General features: G+C 33.2%; 2 protein-coding genes and 1 pseudogene across 2 annotated transcripts; all 3 read right to left on the bottom strand.

Moving 5' to 3' along the window:
- Positions 1-1,899: 1,899 nt before the first annotated feature.
- LOC115992927 lies at positions 1,900-4,587 on the bottom strand (annotated as a pseudogene).
- A 1,517-nt stretch (positions 4,588-6,104) lies between these two features.
- LOC115992906 (G-type lectin S-receptor-like serine/threonine-protein kinase SD2-5) lies at positions 6,105-9,523 on the bottom strand. The gene is made up of 2 exons (XM_031117149.1): positions 9,229-9,523; positions 6,105-8,756 (listed from the first exon to the last, which is right to left on the bottom strand). Exon 2 carries the CDS (start codon positions 8,696-8,698, stop codon positions 6,269-6,271), a length of 2,430 nt encoding a protein of 809 aa, XP_030973009.1. The 5' UTR covers positions 8,699-8,756; positions 9,229-9,523; the 3' UTR covers positions 6,105-6,268.
- Positions 9,524-16,234: 6,711 nt separating this feature from the next.
- On the bottom strand, positions 16,235-19,931 carry LOC115991867 (G-type lectin S-receptor-like serine/threonine-protein kinase SD2-5). Its single transcript, XM_031115821.1, has 2 exons — positions 19,733-19,931; positions 16,235-18,926 (listed from the first exon to the last, which is right to left on the bottom strand). Exon 2 carries the CDS (start codon positions 18,855-18,857, stop codon positions 16,425-16,427), a length of 2,433 nt encoding a protein of 810 aa, XP_030971681.1. The 5' UTR covers positions 18,858-18,926; positions 19,733-19,931; the 3' UTR covers positions 16,235-16,424.
- Between the last annotated feature and the right edge of the window lie 4,827 nt (positions 19,932-24,758).

Genomic DNA, 24,758 nt, shown 5'->3' on the forward strand with positions numbered 1-24,758 from the left:
GGGTTTTGTTTTAATTAATTTTAAAGCAAGGTGTTTTATTCTTTTAAGTTTGTTCCACCAAGCAAAATGCATGTGCTTGTCATGTGCAATAGCATTCCGTTAAACATAACAGCAAAAGTAACACCCCGTTAAACATAACAGCAAAAGTAACACCGAGGTGCAAAGTGTGATAGTTTAAGGTGCAAAATATGTGTTTGAATAGTTTAGGGTGTAAAGTGTAAGCAGGTGCATAGTTTAGTGGTAAAGTGTAATTTCCACTAGAATTTAATTGGATGCTTAGCTTTCCTCACCAAAATTGCGCCACTGATATTAGTGTGGCTTCCCACTTCCAAGGGTCAAAACCAGGTTCCTAAACTCTTCATTATCAAGAAGATAAATATATTATAATAAAAAAAAGTTAAATATTAACAATATAATAAATCCTTGTGTAAATTATTTGCTTGTGATTGGCAACTGATGTGGCAATGAAGTCTACAAACTAATGTGGTAATGAATGTAATTAGTTAATTTAACAACATAATAAATGGTTTCTCCAAAAGGAAACAACATAATAAATGAATTATTTATTAGTAATTAGTGATACATTAATTTTTAAATTATTTGTGTAGTAAAATTTGTATATTCCTAGCACCACCCTTATGAAAAAAATGCTGTAATCTTTAGTTTTAGAAATAAAATCTAGGTGTTGTAATCTTCAGTTAATTATATTTTATAGTAGACTGATTGGATTTGTACACTATGATGGAAATTTTCTATGTATATTTGGCATGTTCTTGGAGCATATTTAATAGTTTTTTCTTTTTCTTTTTTTAATAAAAGAAGATGCATAGCATATATTAAACACAAAAGAGAGAGAAACAAAAAGATGGGAGAACACAGTAAAAAAATAAATAAATAGAATCCCTGGCTAAAGTAGATAGCGGATGGACTTAAAATATATTGGAGACTCTAGAATGCCTGCGGTAACAAATTTTGACCTGCATGTGTACGGTGTATGTCACTATTTTCCATTAAAAGTGGTTGAAATAGTACAGTAAGACACATAAATAGTATTAAAAAGTTCAATAGAACTTATAAATAATAGTAAAAATATACTGAATAATAGTAAAAAAGAAAAAAAAAAACTAACTTTTTAAGTCAATGCCAAACATAACTTAAGAGTATTAGTTTAAGAAAATTTTTTATGAGAAAAAAAAAACTGATTTTTTTAATAATTCTTTTATATTTCTAATAAAAGTTGATATTTAAAACTTTCCTAAAATATTTTATACTTTATTAACAAATGCTCTAATAGGATCTATTTTACAATACCTGTAGAGTAGCGTCCAATCTAAAAAAAAAAAAAAATCGTGCTTTCATTTTTCTCTGCATTCCATTTAAGACCAAAAAAGAATAGAAAATAATTTTTTTTAAGGAAAAGAAAAACAGTGAGAAAAAATAAACTTCAGTATAATTGCTGTAACTTTTGAGGTTCTGATCCCAAATAAATAAATCAGTTTCAATCCTTACCGAAATATTCAGGGAATACTTAAATCCTATTGTCCTTGAATTTCATTTTGCAGGTTATATTAATGAGCACATGACAGAACAAATGGTGATGATATGTTGATAAGAATTCTTGACTACTGGCTAGGAAGCTTTCAATAGAGACCTCATAGGACCTACATCATTTATAAACAAAAAATAATTAGTTTAGGGACACAATTTTTCATAACTGTTAATGTGACCTGTTCAGATTGATGTATAATAAAAATAGTATCACTGATAACAGCACACCCAAGTGAAAGTGATATTGCTCTAATCGCAATAAGACATGTTACCTGTTGTGAAAATTATTGTGTACTTAGTATTACTTTTTAGAAATAGACACAAAGGCATTGCAAAACTATGATAGGGCATTCCTTTGGGTTTATTTCAACTGTAAGTCTATTACAATCACTTCTATCACTATTATCTTGGTCCTGATAGCTGAACAGATGACCGGTGCGCATCACTATAATAGTTTATCATTCTTGATGTGGAATTACTCGCTTCACTGTTGCTTTTGGCAAAACTTGAACGAGAATCCAACTTAGAGGGAGTTGGAGGCTGAGGTACAGAACAATGGCCTTCAAGCATTTGAACTACTTAGTCATTGCAGGCCTCAAATGCATATCTTCTTGTATGCACCATAGTGCAACTTTGATAGCAGTGATAACCCTTTCATCGTTTTCATCAGTTTCTAGCTTTGGATCAAGAATTTCTTTTAGTTTTTCTTCTTCTCTCATCTTGAAGGCAAAAGCAGGAAGATAGACTTTGTCTGAACTTTGCCTTGGATCATAATTTTTCGTTCCTCCAATGATCTCAAGCAAGAGCATTCCATAGCTATATACATCACTCCTCTGATATGGCATGGTCAGAGATCCATTCTGGTGCAAGGTAACCTCTTGTACCCCTTAGCTGTGTGCATACAAGACTTTGCTCCCTATCCATAAGCTTAGCCAAACCAAAGTCTGAAACTTTGGCTGAAAAATTATCATCAAGTAGTACATTTTCAGGCTTTATATCACAGTGGACAATTTTCACTTCACACTCCTCATGGAGATAAGCCAACCCCTTTGCTGTACCAACTGCAATGTTGAATCTTGTATTCCAATCCAACATGTGATCACCTTCATTGTTCTTGAAAATCCATCTGTCCAAAGATCCTTTGCCCAAGTACTCATATACAAGTAGCCAGTGAGGCCCTTCAGCACAGAAGCCTTTGAGCTGGACCAGATGGACATGATGGATACTCCCAATTAGACCAACTTCAGCTCTAAACTCTTTCATTCCCTTCCCAATGGCCTCCAGTTGTTTCACAGCCAATAGAATACCATCGTGAAACACACCTAGGTAGACAGAACAAAACCTTCCTTCGTCAAGTTTTATAGAGAAGTTATTAGTTGCTTCATGAAGATCACTATAGCTGAAGCGAACAGGCATCCCAGAAAGACTATACAAAAGAGTCTCATCTTCTAAATCGTCTTGGGAAGGTTCCAGCAATATCTTATTTTTGCGGTCATAGTAAAATGCTAAAAAGATTAGACCAACAATAACTAGAACTGTTGCAGTGACAATGATTAGAATGTGGCTTACTTCTCTGCTTTTTCCTCTTGCAGGACTTTGCCTTCCATCTCCATTAGAACCATTACTTAAGACCTTCACATAAGAGACATAACTAGCAGAACTTGTGCGTCGCAAACTTCCTATCTAGTCAAACAGAAAGCAATTCCCAGAACTGCTTTCAAAGAATAGCACTAGGCATGAGCAGTTTTGAAGGCAAGCTTGTTTGCAAGCATTTATATCAGATTTCAAAAAGGGTGTGACAAACTCAAGTGCAAAATAATCAAGCTTCTCACCAACATATAAAAGGTCTCCTGAGCCTTTGGAGCTATTGCAAGTTGAGATAATCTGAGGCTTGCAATTAAGTTGTAAACTGAGAACAGAAGGGCATTGGCATTGGTTGCTCAAATAGCAGACATAATATGGGTTACAAGGCTCAGGAATGCTGCAGGAACTTTGTGGTATTCTATTTGCCTCAGGAGTAACAGATTTTCCCATTTGAAAATTATAGAATGAGATTGAGCCATCAGAGCCTAATACAGCAGCCCACATGGCATTCGGTTCAAAATGATTGGAGAATGTAAACTGCCAAAGTAAGGCCCCCCTTTGATCATAGAAAATCCATGAATTGGACATCAAAGATGCAGAGTAAACCTTGCCACTGACATTGTTACTACTTATCCTGCTGTCATTTGCAATAGACCAATAGATTTGTGGAGTTTTGTATCCAGCATACAATACCAAGTTTCCTGACTTGATTTCAAGATATTGAGACAAGTTATTGTGGTTGGGAGAACTTTTTAGTTGCATTCCTTCAAAGAATTCCTGGTTGAGTAAAAGGGTATCAGTAGGATGGCTAAAACTCTGCCAAAGAATTCTTGTCACCAAGCAATGCCAAGTTTCCAGAGTCCTGCAATTCCGTGGCTGTAGCTCTTTCTCCTATCGTGTTTGTAGACCAAATCACACCATTCGTGCTTTCCAAGTAAACATTCCCATCATTGCCAACTACAAAATTATCAGACCCGGTGACCATTGAGCCCGTGTTGGCAGTCCAAACCACTTTGGAACTGTTTATGTGAATAACCACTAGTGCAAACATTGTGACATCCTGGCTGTTCTTAAAGCCAAAGGCAAAAACTGAGTTGTTGGATAAGAGGAATAGCCCATAGTTCTCAACATAAACCATCTGAGACGTTTTGAATCCTGGATATCAGAATATGGAGCAAAAGTGTGAGAAGCAAGGATTAAATCATGCCTTGACAGAAGCTAGAACAAGTGAAGCTGCAGAATTACAGAACAGAGTAAATGGCTAGTAGCTTAAGGACTAAAACTACTTGTAGCATTGTATTTGATAGTGTTAGTTTCCTCACGTGAGCTGCTTAGTTATCTTTCTGTTCACACGTGCATAGTTTTGTTAGTCAAGTGTTAGTTACTTAGTTTTCCCTTACTCTGTATTGTATATAAGTTTGTAAAACCTGATTCTTTCAATAATATCAAGAAGTATTTTCCCAAATTATCTGATACTGGATATATCTGACCAATATTTTGAGTGATGGCAATGCAAGTTTGCAACATAAGGATGAAATAGAAACACAATGTTCTAAATTGTAATAAATCCATTACTTGTGAAGCCGCACCAATTCACTGAATTTGGCCAACTAGACCACCAAAGTCTTGAAATTTGATACCACTAACAATTTCATGTATTTGGGTGAACCAAATTTGAAACACCAGTTCAATACAAGGAATGAGTTAGGCAGAGAGGGTACAATCTAACATTTGACCGTAAATTTAAGCATTGATTATGAATAAAACAAGGTACATATACATTCCTTAAACAAAAAGATATATTGTTGAAGGAATAACCTATGAATTTCTAAATACAGAACACAAAGTTTGTAGAAAGTCTGGTCTGGTATTTGAAGTGGACAGATAAAAGAAGAAGATGCAGATGTATTTCGTGTATGTGAAGCAACAAATATAACAAAAAACCTACTACGGATAAACTAGACTGAAGAGAATTCTTGATGATGGACTTTCTTGGCCTAGCAATATAGAAAACTAGAAGCAGATCGAAAACATATTGCATAGCCATTAATGAGGAGAAGGGATGACTCATAACACAGTACAAGGATTCATATGACCGACCTCATTCTGTATTCAGTTGACTCTGAAAGAGATGAATGGATCTTGGGCTTTCCCTTGAATTGAGAGAAGAGAGGAAGTAAGATGAATCAAAACTATTATATATATAGTCATATACCATAAGATTCTTCAGTCAGCTGCACTTTCTTCTTATGTGTTCACATATATTGTGGTCAGAACGTTTCACAGTTAAAAAACCTTTGCTTGTGAGAGTATATCACTGTTTTATTTCATTTTAATCTCTATCGTGTACATGACATGCGAAAGTCAAGTCTAGCATATATATTAAAACTTGGCCGACTTGGCTGCCACGCTAGAATCTCTAGTAATATGTGAATCATGACAGCCCAAATCTCTGATAATTTACTACTATGAAAGTGACAATGGAGATTAATTTTTACATTCTAACAACGTGAATCTCTTTGACAGTGCTAGGCCAACTCCCATTTCTTAATCTAGCACGTTTCAATCCTCTACGTGAGTATATGTGTCACAAGTTGACCCCTACTATTTTGTATTTGATTGCAAACTTGCATCATACTGCACAAATTTTCTTCTTCTTTCTAATAGTTTATTTCTCTTTAGTTTCATTTCATTTGAAGAATATTTTTCAGTTGTGTCAACTTTGCACTTGTATCGCTGACCTCAGTTCATTACTGGATATCAATCATATGTACCAGCCAAGTTGCTGATGTAAATTCATTATATATCTCAAACTCTATCTGAGGAGAAACTAAACAAATAAGAAAGTTTCATGTCAACTAGAGGAGTTTCCAGGAACATTCTTAGCAGAATTCAAGGTAAAATCAAGACTAACTTGAGCTTCATTGTGCATGTGAAATTAATAACCTGTTATTCTCTTCTTAAAATTGAAAGGTGAACAAACAAGGGCAATAATTCATTACAAAAGTTTCAAAACTAGTCAGAAACCAAGAAGAGACAAGAAAATATTGCTATTTAAATACCAATACATACGGATCATTAATACTTCATTATACATAGGTTAAAATGAAATCCTCTGGGACAAAAATTTCTTCTATCATCTTGGACCTGATAAGCGAATATCTGAAATGGCTACATCACTTGAGTAATCATTCACACCTGATGCAGTAGCCCCATAACTGTTCCATTTAAAGATGCCTGATAGAGAACCCAACTGAGATGAGGTTGGAGGTGGAGGCGGAGGCACATCACAAAGACCTTGAAGCATTTGGACTACTTTTGCCATTGGTGGCCTTAAATGCATCTCATCTTGTATACACCACATAGCAACTTTGATAGCTGTGACAACCCGCTCATCTTTTTCATCAATCTCTAGCTCTGTATCAAGGATTTCTTTCAGTTTTCCCTCTTCCAACATCTTGGAGGCATAAGAAGGGAAATGGGCTTTCTCTGAATTATGTCGTGAATCATAATTTTTCCTTCCTCCAATAATCTCAAGCAAGACCATACCATAGCTGTACACATCACTCTTCTCTGATATGGCAAAGTTGGTAATCCATTCTGGTGCAAGGTATCCTCTTGTACCCCTCAATGTTGTGTACACAATGCTTTGTTCCCGGTTCATAAGCTTAGCCAAACCAAAGTCTGAAACTTTTGCTATAAAATTATCATCAAGAAGAACATTTTCAGGTTTTATATCACAGTGGACAATCTTCACTTCACACTCCTCATGGAGATAAGCCAACCCCTTTGCTGTACCCAAAGCAATATTAAATCTTGTATCCCAATCCAACAAATTACCCTCTTCATTCTTGTTGAAGATCCATTTATCCAATGACCCTTTACGCATGTACTCATATACAAGAAGCCTGTGAGGCCCTTCAACACAGAAGCCTTTGAGCTTGACCAGATGCACATGACGGATACTGCCGATGGTAGTAACTTCAGCTTTAAATTCTTTTTTCCCCTGTCCAGCACTCTCCAACCTTTTCACAGCCACTTCTGTACCATCTGGGAGCACACCTATGTAGACTGAGCCAAACCCTCCTTGCCCAACTTTTGTAGAGAAGTTTTTGGTTGCTCTACAAAGATCACCATAACAAAAACGAAAAGGCATTCCAGGAAGATTGTCCAAGAAATCATCCTCTTCTGAATTGCCAAAAGGATATTTGAGTAATATTTTCTTTTTATGTTGGTACCAGTATACTGCATAAATTAGACTAAAGAAAACAATCACTGCTGCAACTATGACCATGGGTAACATAATGTTATTCCCTCCATTTCCAATTTCTTCACTTGCAGGACTTACCACTTTTATATACGAAATATAACCAGCAGAACCCACATTAGACCGTTGTAAACTTCCTATCTGATCAAACAGAAAGCAACTTCCAGAGCTGTTTTCAAAGAACAACGAAAGGCAAGAGCAATTTCCTAGGCATGCTTCTTTGCAAGCATCTAGATTGGATTTCAATGAGGGTGTAACAAAGTCAAGTGCAAAATAGTTGAGCTGTTCGCCAACATATAGAAGCTGTACCGAACTCTTGGAGTTGTTACAGTTTGAATTAATCTGAGGCTTGCAATTAGAGTGAGAGCTGAGAGGTGAAGGGCATTGGCATCTGTTGTCAAAATAGCACACATAGTACGGGCCACATGGCTCAGGTGCGCTACAAGCGCTTTGTGGTATTGTAATTGCCTCAGCAGTCACTGGTTTCCCCTTTTGAAGATTATAGAATGAGATTAACCCATTGGAGCCTAAAACAGCAGCCCAGAAGGGATTCCATCCAGGACTGTTGGAGATGACAAACTGCCAAAGTAAGGTTTTATTTTGATCATAGAAATTCCAGAAATTGGACAGCAGAGTCACAGAATGAACCTTGCCGATGACGGAGTTATTGGTTTTGCGCCTGTCATTTGTTATGGACCAATAAATTTGTGGCGTTTGAAACCCCGCTGACAAGACCAAATCGCCTGATCTGAATTCAAGATAGTGAGACAAGTTATTGCTGTTGGGAAAACTTTTGAGCTGCATTCCATACAAGAATTCCTGGCCAGGCAAAAGGGTATCAGTAGGATGGCTAAAACTTTGCCATAGAATACTTCCACTGGCCCCAAGCAATACCAAATTTCCCGTATCGCCCATTTCTATGGCTGTAGCTGTTTTCCCTGTAGTGTTTGTAGACCAAACTACACCATCCCCATGTTCCAAGTAAACGTTCCCATCTTCTCCAAACACAAAGTTAGCAGTATTTTGAACCAATAAGCCTCTATTAGCAGTCCAAACTACTTTGGAACTAGGCATGTGAATGACAACTAGTAGAAACAATGAGACATCCACACTAGTGTAGAAACCCAAAGCGAATTTCGAGTTGTTGGATATCAGAAATATACCTTTACTATCAATATATTCCATCTGAGACGCTCGGAAACCAGGATAAATCCGGCCAAACTGTTGAGTGCTGGCCATGCAGATCTCAAACACAAGTAGGAAACTAAGAAACAAGGTTCTAAATTTGAGCAAACCCATAATTCCTAGCAAAATTGGCAACCAGTAAAAACAATTCTGATGTTTGGCCAAATTTAGCCTGGAAAACCAATATAAAAGTATTAAACAAGGAATTTGAATTTTGCTAATGCTCTATAGTCTCTAAAACTCAATTATGTAACTGGGAAAAAGAGTTTGCCACCCAGATACAAGATGAAAATTTTCTACTCAAAAAGCTGAAAGATAATTATGAATTTGTAGAAAAAACTGTACAATTGCACAAAAGAGTCCAATGACAAGATCTATGTGTAGAAATCAAAGTGAGACAGAGTTAAGAAAAGAAAAAAAGATATTCCCAAGTGTATCTTATTTGTGTGAAGCAAAGTAAAGAGAGTAAGAAACAACTAAAACAAGGAATTCCTTGGTGAGCGTTGATAGGTTTTCTTTGTTAACCGTAAGAATAATTTGAAATGAGTGGCAAAACAACAAAAGATGCTTGCTTAGCGATGAATGAAGGGAAAAAGAAAATGACCCAGAACCAGAAAAGGAGTGGAGATAGAGACATGACTGACCTTATTCCTTGATTCAGTAACAGAAAGTCAGAAACAAGGGGATTAGCAAAGATGGGTTCTTGGCTTTTTCTTCATGTTTTGGACTGTAAGAAGAATCGTCTCTCTCTCTCTCTTTCTGTGCAGGTGTAGAGAGAAATACAGAGTGAGACAGAAAAGTTGAGTAGCCAGGTTATGAAAATAGTTTATAATGCAGATCCAAACTGTTTCTTTATTAGCACCGAACATGCTTTGAGCTGTTAAAGTATTCATCCGTAAAATCGATAAAGATGCTCTTTCTTAGATTCAGCTAGGCAGCTATTCATCAGTTACTTTGTTATGTTTTCTCTTCTCTCTTTTTCTCCTTTTAAAAAAAAAAAAAAAAAAATTAAAAATAAACAAAAAAAACACTAAAAAAAACCATTTAAAAAAAAAAAATCTCAACCAACAAACAAACAAAAATAAAAAGTAAAAATTCTACAAGACATCGTGACCATTTTAAAACATGTGTCGCGTGCATATCACTTTTCAATACATGTACACGGAAGTAAGCAAAAAATTTCTTTTACCCGATGTTTTTATTACTCTTGTTTAGTCTGCTTAACTAGTCAGGTTGAATATGATTGAATTTGATATGATCGGGTCCAAGTATGAGTTAGAATTTTATTGGAAAGATTGCTATTCCTATGATACCCTATGTATTCTATCTTTAGCGGTTAAATTAACCTATTATGATTGGTATTTTTTCTCACTTAAAAATCGTCAACGTACTAGGCCTATAGCTATACATAACCTAGTAAATTCCCTTTGTTGTCAATGGCCGCCACTTCCACTTAAGGAGTTGGTATTTGTTGGTAAGAAAATTGAGCTTGGTTTTAGAATCAAAACCTACAATTGGTAATTGGTAAAGACTAGAGAGGCAGTATAAGTCAAGAACATAATTTCTAATATCTTTTTTTGGTATTTCTTTCCGTATCAAACAATAATAATAATAATAATAATAATAATAAACACCTCAATTATAAAAAATTTAAGTAATACATAAATTCTTAAGTTTACTGTCTTTGTAATTTTTCTTTTAAGAAACTAGTCTTTGTAATTAATTATAAAAAGAAATGTATTACAAAACATGAAATAAAGTCATATCACCTTTAAAAATATATACCGCTTAGGAATAAAATATATTATATTATTATTAGATAAAGATAAATAATTAAGAAAAAATTTACAATGAAACTTTTGAGTTATGACAAACCACTCAAAGATAGTAATAGATGCGACATTCATTTCAAGTTTTAGACAAAACTTAATGTCAACAAGATCCACGTCCTAGTTTCATTAGTTGGTGAGCATTCTGAGAATCAATTTTGTGCCTCAAGTGGTACTTCGGTGGTTTAATATTTAGTTAATGTACAATTGGGAACAGTTTTTTTATTTTATTTTTTATTTTTTTTATTTGAGGGATAAGGAATAGTTTATTTAGTTAAAACTGAAAACTTTTTATTGAAAGTATTATAGATAAAATTAAAAAGTAATTGAAATAATATAGTGAGACTCATAAATAGTACCAAAAAGTGTAATTTGACTTATAAATAGTAGCAAAAATAAGCTAAATAATAGCAAAAATAAGCTAGCTTTTTAAACCAATACCAAACGCAACTAGTTCACAATCTTATTAGACATACAATTCATGTTACATGTGTATTTGTGTGAATGGAAAATGTCTTTTCACACATCTCTACGTAATTTAAGCCAATTTGGCCAATGTTTCTTAATAAAATTTATAGCTTCTTGCTAAAAATAAATAAATAAATAATTGTTTGATTATGTTGAAACTTGAAGCTACTTGATTTTATTTTTATTTTTCTTACAACAATTAGGGTTATTTAAATCCAGGTACTTCTCAGTTCTCATAGGATGACACATTGGATTTTGCTTCTACTTTGAATGGATCAATAATCAGTAACCCATTTTTATTAGCCGAGCAGGAGCAGGAGGAGGAAAAAAAAAAGACACTTTGTAACTCAAAGCAGATGAACAAATAGTAAATTGGTGATGAGTCACTCACAGCTTGGACCCGAATTCTGGCGTTGGGTGTTAGGTTACAGTGCAATTTGAAGTTTAGGGCGATGAATTTAGTTAATTATTTAAATATTAATTATTCAACTTTTTATGTTATTTAAAAACATTGTTCTTTTTATTTCTTTTTGGATGCAAAATTGCTAATTAAGTTTTTGTATTTAGGTTTTATTAACATCTCTTTTACAAGTTATTAAGAAAATTGATTGTTAATAATTATTCAACACATTCATAATTTTTTGTTTTCAAATGTAACAGTTTAGGATTTCAATTGGGCATAATTTCAATTGACTTAATATTTTGGGACATTCTCGGAGGTGGGGGGAAAGAATGCAAAACACACCTACATTTTTTTCTGTAAAAAATAAATAAATAAATGATCATCTAAAATTTTGGGGCTTTTTTTTTCTTTACAAGTTCAGGTAGTGAGAGACTTCAGACCCTTTATATAACTTTTACTATTAAACATATTCTAAATATAATATAGAATTTTAGAAATATAGAGACTAAATTAATGCATATAATATAGAAATATAAGCGGGTAGTGGGGTGCCAAAATACTATTTTGGTTAATACATTTTGGGTTCATTATCAATTCAGTCTTTATTATTATTATTATTTTGAAAAACTATTATTTTTAACTTATAGTCAATTTAGTTTCATTCGTCAATTCACTAACATAAATTGACTTAAGTTAACTAAAAGTTGAAAATAACCATGGCCAAAATGATTGCTAACAAAATGTAAGAACTAATTGACAATGACTCCAAGATATAAGGATCAAAATGGTATTTTTGTCTCAATAAATTAATGGGATAAGTAGAGCCTTAGGCCTAGGCCTAGAGCGAGCCTACTTAAAATAACTACAATATGAATTGAGAGTCCTAGAGCAATACTAGGACTACATAGTTTTACACATTTTTAGCCAAAACTCACTGCGTGATGAATCGTGAGTGGTAGAGGTATAGACCCACAACCACATCTCACTCACAACTTGTCACGTTGCAAGTTGTGAATAAAGTTGTATAAAATTATGTGGCCTTAGCATTTTCTAAAATGTTATTGTCCAATAAAATTATTTAATTATTCCATGCGCGTTTGAAAACGCTTATTTATTATTGGATTGTTTGTTCAAATGGAAGATAAAAAGTTATTTTAAGGACAAAGTTTGTGTTTGGAGCTTTGGGCTTCAACCACTAATATAAAAATGACATTTGTTCTTGTTATTGTACAAGACATTAGTTGAGTTAAATGAGTCATTAGGGAATGCATGTCCATCTTTCTATTGAAGCCAAACTTTGCTTTTTTTAAGAATTCTTAAAAAAATAGAACCCGTATGGGAGAGAGTTCCATTTGACAATAAGACCCTTGATGTCTGTCATCTTGTTAGGACTGTTGCATCTTGAGGAACAAGCTAGCCTAAAGAATAAGATGTGAGACCCTCAACCATAGCATAAGGACTAGCATTTTGTTGAGAGGGTAATCTAATTAAGAAAAAGAGCACCAAGATTAAATAACAAATACTATATGCTTCTTAAAGTCAAAAGGATTTTTTTTTTTTTTTAATTCAAAGATAAAAGAGATTTTCTTTTTCCGTTTTTTTTTTTAATCATTTTGATCGAAGGACACAAAATTCAAAGACTGATTGTTTTCACCAAAAAATGGGTAGTTGAAAAATCGTGGCCACAGTGAGGCCAAAAAAAAAAAAAAAGAACAGCTTCTCTCACAAAAAAAATCATTTAATAAAAGAATGGGAAAAACTTTGATTGTGTTGCTCAAGTTATATAGAAATTCTTGAATCCAAGGGTTAGGAATAACAAGTTCTTCATTATCTAGTATAAGGTCATCCAAAAAAAATTTATCTAATATAGAATAACTACTTAGAATAATAAACCAAATTACATTTGTCGAGAAGTGGAAAATCGAATGGATACAATCTTCAGTGTATATCTTGATCAATTGAATAATTTTGCTGTAGATTCTTATACAAAGCTTTTCTAAATGTATTTCTTTTATCATTTCATCCAAGAGTAAGAGTTGCTCTAATTTCATGAATTTTTTTTAAAAATACCGTTTCCTTCAATATCATTGAAAAGAGTATTTTAGATTACATAATTGTGGAGCAGTTAGTAAACCAAAATTTCTAGAGAAGAGCCCAACATCTTATCTCACCTAATTGTAGAGCAGTTCTTGATTGGATAACTAGCGAACACAATTATTGACATTCTTGTCCAAGTGCTCCTTACAAGGTGTGCTAATCATGTAAACAACGTGCAAATTGGAATTTGCCACTACCAACCCACCACCTACTTGGTCCCAGCATACCATGCTAATTTTTAATTCATTGATAATAATCCAAAATTTAATTTAGTGTCAATATACTCAATATAATTATATATGTCAACTAGTTTGAACTTAGATCTCTCTTCACCTAAAGTTTGCGACATTATCCTATTCAAGGTACAGCCATACACTCACCCTTTAAAATATAAACAAACACACACCCAAATACTCTCTTTCTCTCTCTCTCTCTCTCTCTCTCTCTCTCTCTCTCTCACACACACACACAAAATACCATTCTTTGCCAAATTTGACGAAATTGTGCTTGCAAAGTTGCATTGACAAGTGACAATAATATGGAAATATGGGTTCCAACTATCATTGGATTTCTTTTCTCATGGAATCTAGTACCACTCTCCGAGTAGAGAATTCAAATTTTGCTATTTCCATTTTCCATTTTCAAAGCTTAGTTGTCTTTTGCATGTGTATCCTTATATAATATTCAAGTCGCAAGGATGCTATAGCAGCTAGATCTTCTTCTTTTTTTCTTTTTTGTGCAAAAAGTTGGACAGGAAGAGAAATATAAGCAATATTACGAATACTTATTTTTATCTAGGCCTTCAAAGTTCAAATGCAAACTCTCACATCTTTTAAGATGTTCAAAATCCGTAACACACCTTTTTTTTCACTTGTATTTGAAGTTTCGAGGATCAGTCATCACTTTAGTAAAATTCCTTAGGCCCCTGCCATTTTGTACCTTCTTTCCCAACCATTCAACGTGTCTTATAAAGATCAAAGACTTGCCCACTACTTTTCGTACAAACAAAGATTATATAGGAAGAATAAAAAAAATTACTGTATTAAAGAATGAAACTGATTTTGACACTAAAATTAAATAGGGGTTTGAATTCGAAACCATTTATCAAGTTTACCCACCTTTTTTTTTTTTTTAATATTTATTTAACATTGAGATTTGAGACCGGGAAAGGAGTGTTTTCTTTAAAAAGTGACTTATGGAAATCCTAACTGCGACATTTTTATTGAGGTATCTAAAGATTAAATAACAAAATTTAGGTACGTTTCTATGGGTATAATATACTCAATTTCTCCAATTAAATTTTAATGTAGGATTGTATTGATCCATATCGAACAAATATTATTGTCTTTTATAAGAATAATTAAATGTACTGCAAATATGTGTTTAAATTTAACTTAAAAACCTAAAATAACATATTTTTACTCAAATTTAAAAAAGAAATTAAAGAAATATAAATTCCTATTGCCAAAATGTGAGAATTGGCCACAAAGTTAATTGTGATATGCATGTTCACTGGCAAACAAAGAAAGACCACTTAATTGTGATTGTCGGTCGATTTAATTGATAAAGCTTTTATCGTCATTATAGGACTTGGAATCGAATCGGGAAGAATTTTAGAAAGAAAGAACTTACCAAAAAGAAAAAAGAGTCAAAGTTCACTCTAGAATTTGAGTGGGTTCATGTTCAACATGCTTGTGTCATAAAATGAAAAGTATAAAAGCACTAGCAGAAAATAACTGATTCTGCTGGCCAAAAACATGAAAAGAATTAATGGAAAATTTGGAGTCTAGCAGAGGAACAGTCAGGACATATGTTTAAGTGTTAAGAATGATTATGTTATGCAATTCATGATATGAGGAAATTATTGGTAGGCGACCAATATTTTTGAATTTCTCTGGTATGTTGTAAAGTGAAATTTGACCTTTGCGTTGAAATTTTGGGCCAAATGGTCAATGTGCTCAACAAAGAACTATTCTTGCATACTATTGAGTATTGAGAGCCCATAGTTTGCATTACAGCCCAAAGTTACCTATCTGGCCCTTACAATTAATGGCCTTGTATTTACAAATTCAACATGCTATTTCCCATCATTTATCCATATTCCCAAAAAAAAAAAAAATCATTTATCCATATTTTAGTTGAACTAAAATTATACTCTCTCTCTCTTTTATTTATTTTATTTTAATTTCTTTTAAATATACACATGAGTTTACTCTTTTCTTTTTTACATTGAGTTTTGGATGATTTATTTATATTAAACTCTTCATTTTTTTTGTACCTTATTAACTCACCTAGAACAAAAATTAAAAAAAAAAAAAAAAAAACTTAAATAGGATACATGACACATGATAACAATTGGAATCTAATTTAGAACCTTATTAAATTTTCTCTCAACTTTGCATTTATATATATATATATATATATATATATATATTAGGATTGATTACTTCATGCGTCCTAATCTTCAAATTCTTTATTGATTTAACTTAGACATATTTCAGGCTGAAATTTTTTTCCAGCAACACAAATAGTTTATAGTTATTCGAGTCTGTCTTTAGCTAACTGACTTTTGATTGATATGATGTTTAGGATAAGGAGGGCATCAGCTTTAGCCACAGGTTACACAGATGAGGCAATAACTATTTATGGAAAATTAGTGTCTTTACTAGTTCATGATGTGTACTTTAAAATAGTCCCACCAGATAGTAAGCCTGATGGGTATCATAGGTTACCTACCTTTTTTTTTTTGATAGTGGGTATCATAGGTTACCTAACTGAGGTGCTAGCAAAACAAGCATTCAAACCCTTTACTACAAGGACTAATGTAACAACTCCTCGAAGCATTTGCTCAGGTATGGGAATGGCTATTCACTGGTATTAATGGATATCCATTTCCTAAGGAAACAAATGCTTTGAATGGCATTGGCCATTCATTTTGACATGTATTCAGTATACAAAATGTTGTAGCATATAATAGCAACAAGATGAAAGCCTAAGATAGAACTTTCCACATTTAGAAAGAAAGTAAAGTAAAAATTGCTTCCTATCTTGGGCCTGATAGCCGAACGTCTGACATGAGTACATCACTAAAATCAAGCAGTCCTGAAGAAGATGCCTCTTCAGTGCTCCATTTGTAGAAACTTGAGTGAGAACTAAGCTGAGAGAAGGTTGGTGGTGAAGGTACGGCGGAAAGACCTTCAAGCATTTGAACTACTTTAGTCATCGACGGCCTTAAATGCATTTCGTCCTGTATACACCACAATGCTACTTTGATTGCAGTGGAAACCCTTTCGTCGTTCTCATCAATCTCTAGCGTAGAATCAAAGATTTCTGTCAGTTTTCCTGCTTCTAACAATTTTGAGGCATAAACAGGAAAATAGGCTTTCTCCAAATTCTCTTCTGGATCATAATTCTTCCTTCCTCCAATGATCTCAAGCAAGACCATGCCATAGCTGTATACATCACTCTTCTCTGATATGGCATAGTTGGTGATCCATTCAGGTGCAAGGTAACCTCTTGTACCCCTTAATGTCGTATACACAAGGCTTTGTTCTCGATTCATTAGCTTGGCCAAACCAAAATCTGATACCTTAGCTACATAATTATCATCAAGAAGAACATTTTCAGGTTTTATATCGCAGTGAATAATTTTAACTTCACACTCCTCATGAAGATAAGCTAATCCCTTTGCAGTACCCACTGCTATGTTGAATCTTGTATCCCAATCTAACAAGCGACCCCCTTTTTTGTTCTTAAAGATCCATTTATCCAAAGACTGTTTACCCATGAACTCATAGACAAGAAGCCGGTGAGAACCCTCAGCACAGAAGCCTTTAAGCTTGACTAGATGGACATGATGGATACTGCCAATAATCGTAACTTCAGCTCTAAATTCTTTTTTCCCCTGCCCAATGCCTTCCAATTTTTTCACAGCCAAGCGGGTACCATCTGGTAGAACACCTAGGTAGACTGATCCAAACCCTCCCTGACCAACCTTTGAAGTGAAATTTCTAGTTGCTTGACAGAGATCACTATAACTGAAACGAGCAGGCATCCCAGAAAGACTATTCAAGAAATTATCTTCTTCTGATATTTCTTCAGAATATTCCAGCAATCCCTTCCTTCTGTGGTAATACCAGAATCCCACATAAAGTAGGCCAAGAACAACCACTACGGTTGCAATAGCTATGAATACAATTGATAAAATATGCTTCTTTTCCATTCTTCTTGCATTAGTTGGTCTACCATCACCACTAACTGGGACCTTCATGTATGAAAAATAACCAGGAGAACCTTCACTAGAGCGTTGCAGGCTCCCTATCTCATCAAATAGAAAGCATTTCCTAGAACTTTTTTCATAGAACAGCACAAGGCAGGAGCAACTTGCAAGGCAAGCTTCTTGGCATGCATTTAGATTAGACTTCAGAAGGGGTTGAACAAATCCTAGTGCAAAATAAGTAAGCCTCTCACCAACATATAAAAGCTCTACTGAACTTTGGGAGCTATTACAGGTTGAGACAGTCTGAGGTTTGCAATTATCAGAGCTGAGAGGTGTAGGGCATTGGCACCAGTTGTCAAAATAGCACACATAATATGGACCACAAGGCTCAGGAATACTGCAGGAATCTTGTGGTATCTTAGTTGCCTCAGGAGTGACACCCTTTCCCTTTTGAAGATTATAGAATGATATTGACCCATCAGAGCCTAAAATGGCAGCCCACAAGGCATCGGTACCATTATAGTCAGAGAAAACCAATTGCCAAAGTAAAGATCCATCTCGATCATAGAAATTCCATGTATTGGACATAAGAGAGAGAGAATTGACACTGCCACTGACACTGTTATTGGTTTTCCTGCTATCATTTGAAATGGACCAATAAATTTGTGGAGTTGCATAACCTGCGTACAAGACCACATCACCTGAATTGAATGCAAGATAATGAGATAAATTGTTGTTTTTTGGAAAGCTTTTAAGTCTCATTCCTTCCTGGAACACCTGGCCGGGTAAAAGGGTATCGGTGGGATGGCTAAAACTCTGCCAAAGAATACGATTATTCTCGGCAAACAAGACCAAGTTTCCTGAGTCCTGCAACTCCATGAATTTAGCACTTTTCCCTGTTGTGTTTGTAGACCAAACTACACCATCCCCTCTTTCCAAAAACACATTCCCCTGGTTGTCAAAGACAAATTTATCAGAATTGTCGATCAGCAAGCCTCTGTTAGCAGTCCAAATCACTTTGGAACTACCCAGGTGAATGACTACTAGCAGAAACAATTTGACATCCAGGGCAGTGTAAAAGGATAAAGCGAATGCCGAGTTGTTGGAAAGCAAGAATAGCCCAGCATTATCAGCCCTTTCACTATGAGATGTTTGAAATCCAGGATATATCTTGCCAACATATTCGTTCCTGGCGCTGCATATCTCAAAGACAAGGAGGAGACAAAGACACAAAGTTCTGAATTGGAACAAACCCATCAATTCTGAAACTGCACCAATCCCAATTTTGGCTAAGTAGGCCCCAAATATCTGTTCAAAGTTTCATACCTACAAAAAATTTCAGGGGTTTGGGCTAATTAGTGTAGAAAAAAAAAGGTTCAATGCTAGGGAAAATAAAATGATACACGCAAGATATTTCTTTGAGCTTGCTTATACATGCCCCCAATGAAATTCTATTGCAAAAGAATAAAATTTTATACACAGTTACAGGAGTAGAATTCTACATTGAAGAGAACTGAAAGATAAACATAAACTTGAGGTGGAAAATGTCTACAAAATAATTTACACACAAAAATAGTCCAATTGCAAGTTCTATTTCTAGAATTCATGGGAGAGTTTCAAATATGATAGAAAATATAGATTTTGCATACTCTATCTACTATCTAACCCAGGTGAAGCGAAACAAACATAGCAAAAAGCCAAAAACAAATACAAAAAATAAAAAAATAAATAGAGAGATCTTAAATGAGAAACAAGAAACTAGGAATAAACTAATAGAAATTAAGATAGTTGTAGGTGATACTGAATTGTTTTTCACACAAAGATAGTCTAATTACAAGTTCCAATGTTTAAGCATTTAAATCGAGGAAGGAATTAAGAAAAGAAAATTCAAATAGTACCACCTCTGTTTTATGTGAGCTAAGCAAAGCAAACTGAACACGAAACTGCAATACATATCTACTAGAAATGAAGAAAATACTTGGCTATTAACTGATTATTGATGGGTTTCTTTGCTTTACGCTATATCAATCTATATATAAATATTACCAAGTTAAACACGCAAGTCTTGCATGGCTATCAACGAAAAAAGAAAAGAAAAAGGCCCAGAGAATGAGTATAGAGACATGGCTGACCTCATTTCTTGATGTTGTTACAGAGACAAATGGATTCACAGAGATGGGGTCTTGGCTTTTTTTTCTTACTTGATGATCTACACAGAGAGACAGAGAGAGAAGTTGGAACTTTGTTTTGGAAGCCTTGGAGTGGGCAGGTGAGGTAATGAAAAATGTGGTTACAAGTTGCCCTTTCATTACACTGAAACTTTAACGCATTCAGCTGCCTTTTTATCTTTTATTTTTTATTTTTGAGGATTTGTCTTTGCAGTTGGCACTTTGCACTTTGCACTTTGCATCCCATTGACCATTGTTTGCTTTTGAAAAGGGCAGTTGTGTACATGCGCGATGTGCCCCTGTTATTAAATCAATTGCATTTGTGCACCTGCTTTTTTCTTTTTTCTTTTTTTCGAGCAAATTATTGTCTGTTTTTTTCTTTTCTTTATCTTTTCATGTTCAACGCATTACTCTTACAAATTTAATATCTACCAACAGTATCAACCAAAATCTACCATTACCTAAAATTTCAAACAAATACCAATCTTTAATATAGACAAAGGTACTCTCACAAAAAAAAAAAAAAAAAAAAAATTGGCACAACAAAAGCTGCACTACTTTTATACTTTTGGAAATTATAGTACCTCCAAAACCAACTGCAAAACATCTAAACTTATCTATTTAAATTTATGAAATAGATTAAATACATTTCTCTCCTTCCTTACTTTTATTTAATGACATTTAAAATTGAATTATGGGCTCTAAATTTTTTTTTTTTTTTTTAGTTTACCAATTCCAATTACCCAACCATTGTTATATAGACAATGCTATTTAGGGTGTCCACAAGTCAGGTTTGGTTGGATTGCCCATCAAACCGTACCCAACCCAACCATATCAAGTTTTAGGATCTCAAAAACACCATCAACTATTAGAATCACAAGTACCCAACCAAAAAAGCTTTGAGTTTGCAATAATCAGATCGGTCGAAGTTGTCGTCCTCCTCAAGATCATGGTGCATGGTGGAGATTCGTCAAATATAGAGCAAATCTCACCAAATCTAGTAGAGACCTTCTTAGATCAATGGAGATCTTGTTAGATCTAGTGAGATTTTTGCCAAAGCTGTGGGTTTCATCACTATGAAGAGTCGGTAAATGGGAGAACCATTGCTTAACCCAATGTTGATTGAATTGGAAGCCTTGCCTCCATCGTCAACTGAACCACCGCTTAGATCAAACAAATTTTGGGTTGGACAGCTTCATGTTGAGTGGCTTTGTCGAGTCCAATTAGATGTTGGATTGCCCTAAATGCTACAAACACAATAAATTTCACAATTTGTTAATTTGGCTGATTGCAATTATTATAGTATTATTTTTACATGGGATCACAACTAATGTTATTTTTATTAGATACCAATTACTATTTGTCACATCAATAGTTATGAAAGTAATTAGATTTGTGGGTTTTTTTTTTTTTTTTTTTTGTGAAATTTTTGTGTCATAAGAAAGTAGAAAGAAATTAGGGAGATTCAAACTAATGAGATCTATTTCATAACACATGATTCTTGTCACAGGCTATACTTTGGAAATTTAATACCCAACTATCTATCACTACTATCCTTTGAGAATTTAGTAATTTACAACAAGGTTAATGGCAATATCATCTTAACAGTTCATTACAAGTTAATGCCATGTGCGCATGTAAGTCAAATTTTCTAATTATGCTCTGCCATGTTCTACAAAAAAAAAAAAAAAAAAAAAAAAAAAAACCTTATATCTCTATTTGTTGTAAGTTGAAAACAACTTTAGAGAAAGACAAATTTTGTCTTAATAAAATAATAACAGTCGGTAACCATATGACAAAAGAAAAAAGAAAGAAAAAACATATGTGCAAAATATTCAAATTATAGGTGTACAAATGCAAAAAGTAGCCAACATGTTTTTGTCTCTTGTACATGGACTTGTTAGGGTCGAGGGAGTAAAAAATTTGCCGATGACTGTTTGTTTCCTTAAAAATAAAAACGCGAGAGAGAGAGAGTGTGTGTGTGGAGGTAAAGGGTCAATTTTGGCCAACCAATGAAAGGAGTATTTGTAGGTGACTGGGTATTTTCTTCAATCATGTGGCACTTTAAGTTTAGATTTTATGTCCCCATCTTTCATGTGAATTTCCCAGATGAGCCCGTTACCTAAGATATAAGGCATCATCAGATTGTCTGCAACATAATTGCCTTTCCTTTTCTTCTTCTTCTTCTTCTTCTTTTTAATTATTATTTTATTTATTTAAAAAAAAAAAAATTATGAAGCCTATCTTCTTCTCAGTGGCAGAGGATAGCCCATTCTATTAGAGATCAACATCGTGCATGCCAGCTCTTGTTGATTCTAATTCAGTACCATGAAACTACTACTTTATACCTGCAACCATGATGTAAAAAAAAAAAAAAAAAAAAAAACTATGTAAGAAGAAGGAGAGTGAATAAACTATCAAGCAATCAAACTTAATTGTTCTTTTACGAGTTTTTATATTTTAAATTCATTATATGATAATTTATTATTAGTTGTCAATATGGGTAAGTGTGACTATTTTATTTTGTTAAGTTTATATGACATTTTTATTTTTATGCAATTTTCATTATCCAGTTGTCACTTGTCATCGTTTTTATAAAAATATTTTAAACTAAATAACAAAATTCAATCCACTAGCATTGCATTAATTATTTACTCACACAGCCACACTTTTTTTTTTTGAGAAACTAGCCACACTTATTTATACATAAATAATATATTAAGTATCTACTTAACCAATCAAATGTTTGAACAATACTTAACCAATCAAATGTCTTAACAATCACTAACTTTACTCTCTTTTTTCTTCTTAAATTGCTTATTTTATTTTATTTTATTATGAGAATGTGACTATTTTATTGTATTGTCAATATAGGTAAATATGACTATTTTATTTTGTTGAGTTTGTATAACATTTTTTATTTTTATACAGTTTTCCTTATCTAGTTGTCATTGTTTTTATAAAAATATTTTAAACTAAATAATAAAACTCAATCCACTAGCACTGTATTAATTATTCACCTACATAATCACAATCTGCATAAATAATATAATAAGTACCTACTTTTCCCCCTCAAAAAAAAGTACCTACATAACCAATCGAATACTTGAACAATTATTAACTTTACTCATTTTTTTCTTAAATCACTAATTTTATAATTAAAAAGTTATTATAACATGATAACAATACAAACTATTAATCCGATAAATCTTATTCATTAATCCCGTAAATCTTATTCATAGTGTGAATAAGAGGAAAAATATACCCAAGTTATAAACTTTGGGGTTTTAGCTTAAATTTGGTTAAACTTCATTAAGCGAGATGCAAATGCTCTAATAAGAGACCTTATCTAAATTGGAGATCTTTTCTTTTTTTTTCTTTTTCTTTTTTCTTTCTTTCTTTCTTTTACGCAAGTTTCTTAAAAATCTTTAATCCCGTAAATCTTTTTTTTTTTTTTTTTTGATAAACTTAATCCCGTAAATCTTATTCATAGTGTGAACAAGAGGAAAAATATCCCCAAGTTATAGGGCCATTCATTATTGTATTGATCCAGATGATTCAATGCATGAGTTAGACGGCTAGCTTTTAGAATCTTCCATAGTGTGATCCTAAAATATGGGAATCATAAAATACAAAGGCTTTTATATATGAATCATGACTCATATATGTGAATGTAAAGGAAAATCTGGAAATTATTTATCAGAGCAGGTGAAAGCATGATTGAAACACCAGGAACCTACGTTCCCACTTCATGAAAACAAAGATCAAAAGAATATTCATACTAAAAATTATCAATTTTAGGGATCTTCTAAGACCTAAATTTATCAGCTAATAAGGTTTTAGGTTGACTAAAGAATACAATGATAAGCCAAATCAAACACACGTCTAAAAGACACACTTTTTGCTAGCTTTTGTTGACTCAAGTCTTCCCTCCTTAACTTTGTTTTTGGCTCTCTAAATTTTGAGAAAGACCTCTCCAACTGCTTCCACTTTTATTTTGGAAGGATCGAACACGTGCACCCATAAGTCCACAAACAAGGTAATTATATTAGCTTTACAGTTTGATTGATATGTGTCCAACCAAACTACCCTATTTGGCAATTTTAATAGTCAAAGTGGACTGAGCACAATCTGAGATCAAATTCATGAATATTACTAGGCTCAATAATAAAATATAAAATTATTATTAAAAAAATTGCCGTGGTTTGTAGTTTGTACTTTGTTCTAGACTTGGGGTGGGTAATATTTGAAAATAATGGGGGAGTTGTTGGAAATTTGAGTCTGCATTAAACGACAACATATTTATTCGAGTCTAGATTAAAATTTTCAAATCAAGATGAGTTGATTAATTGGCCATTTTTCCTAATATCACCAAATTGCAACTAGTATTTCAAACCTGTCATGTGTCATCTAGATCTTATTAAGGTTTGCATTAAAATCAACTTAATTAGAGTTGATTAATTGGCTCAATATCACCAAATTGCATCTTTTATTCAAACCACACTTCAAATTCGTAGCCAGCAACTTCATATTTATTTGATTAAAATATATATATATATATAAAATATATATATATATATATTTCATGCTTTAAGAAAGAAGATCCTCTATATTTGAATAAATCTATTTCATGGTTCATATTAGATATCACAAATCTAAAAGTATATCTAATGTCAAATTATTTAAATTCTGTTAGATTTAAAAAATAAAATAATCTTAACTATATAGGGAATGGCAAGAAAAGTAATTGCATGATAATCTGTTTAAAACAAAAAAGAGAACAAAAACATGGAAATAGGGAAATTTTGTGAGAAAGAGCACTGAAAATATTCTAAAACATGGCAAGTGAAAAATAGAATAAAAATCTTCTTTTCCATCTTAACAATGTTTGTATATTAAATTCTTATGTTTTATTTTTGAAATATGCTTTTCATTCTTGTAATTTTGTCCAAATTTGATTTCATCTCTCAAAATTTTTAAAAATAATAAT

The sequence above is a fragment of the Quercus lobata genome, chromosome 5 (genome assembly GCF_001633185.2).
Source record: "Quercus lobata isolate SW786 chromosome 5, ValleyOak3.0 Primary Assembly, whole genome shotgun sequence".
NCBI lineage: Eukaryota > Viridiplantae > Streptophyta > Magnoliopsida > Fagales > Fagaceae > Quercus > Quercus lobata.

Excerpts from the sequence above, each read along its gene's own strand:
- LOC115991867 (XM_031115821.1), bottom strand. The coding sequence starts at position 18,857 with ATGGGTTTGTTCCAATTCAGAACTTTGTGTCTTTGTCTCCTCCTTGTC.
- LOC115992906 (XM_031117149.1), bottom strand. The coding sequence starts at position 8,698 with ATGGGTTTGCTCAAATTTAGAACCTTGTTTCTTAGTTTCCTACTTGTG.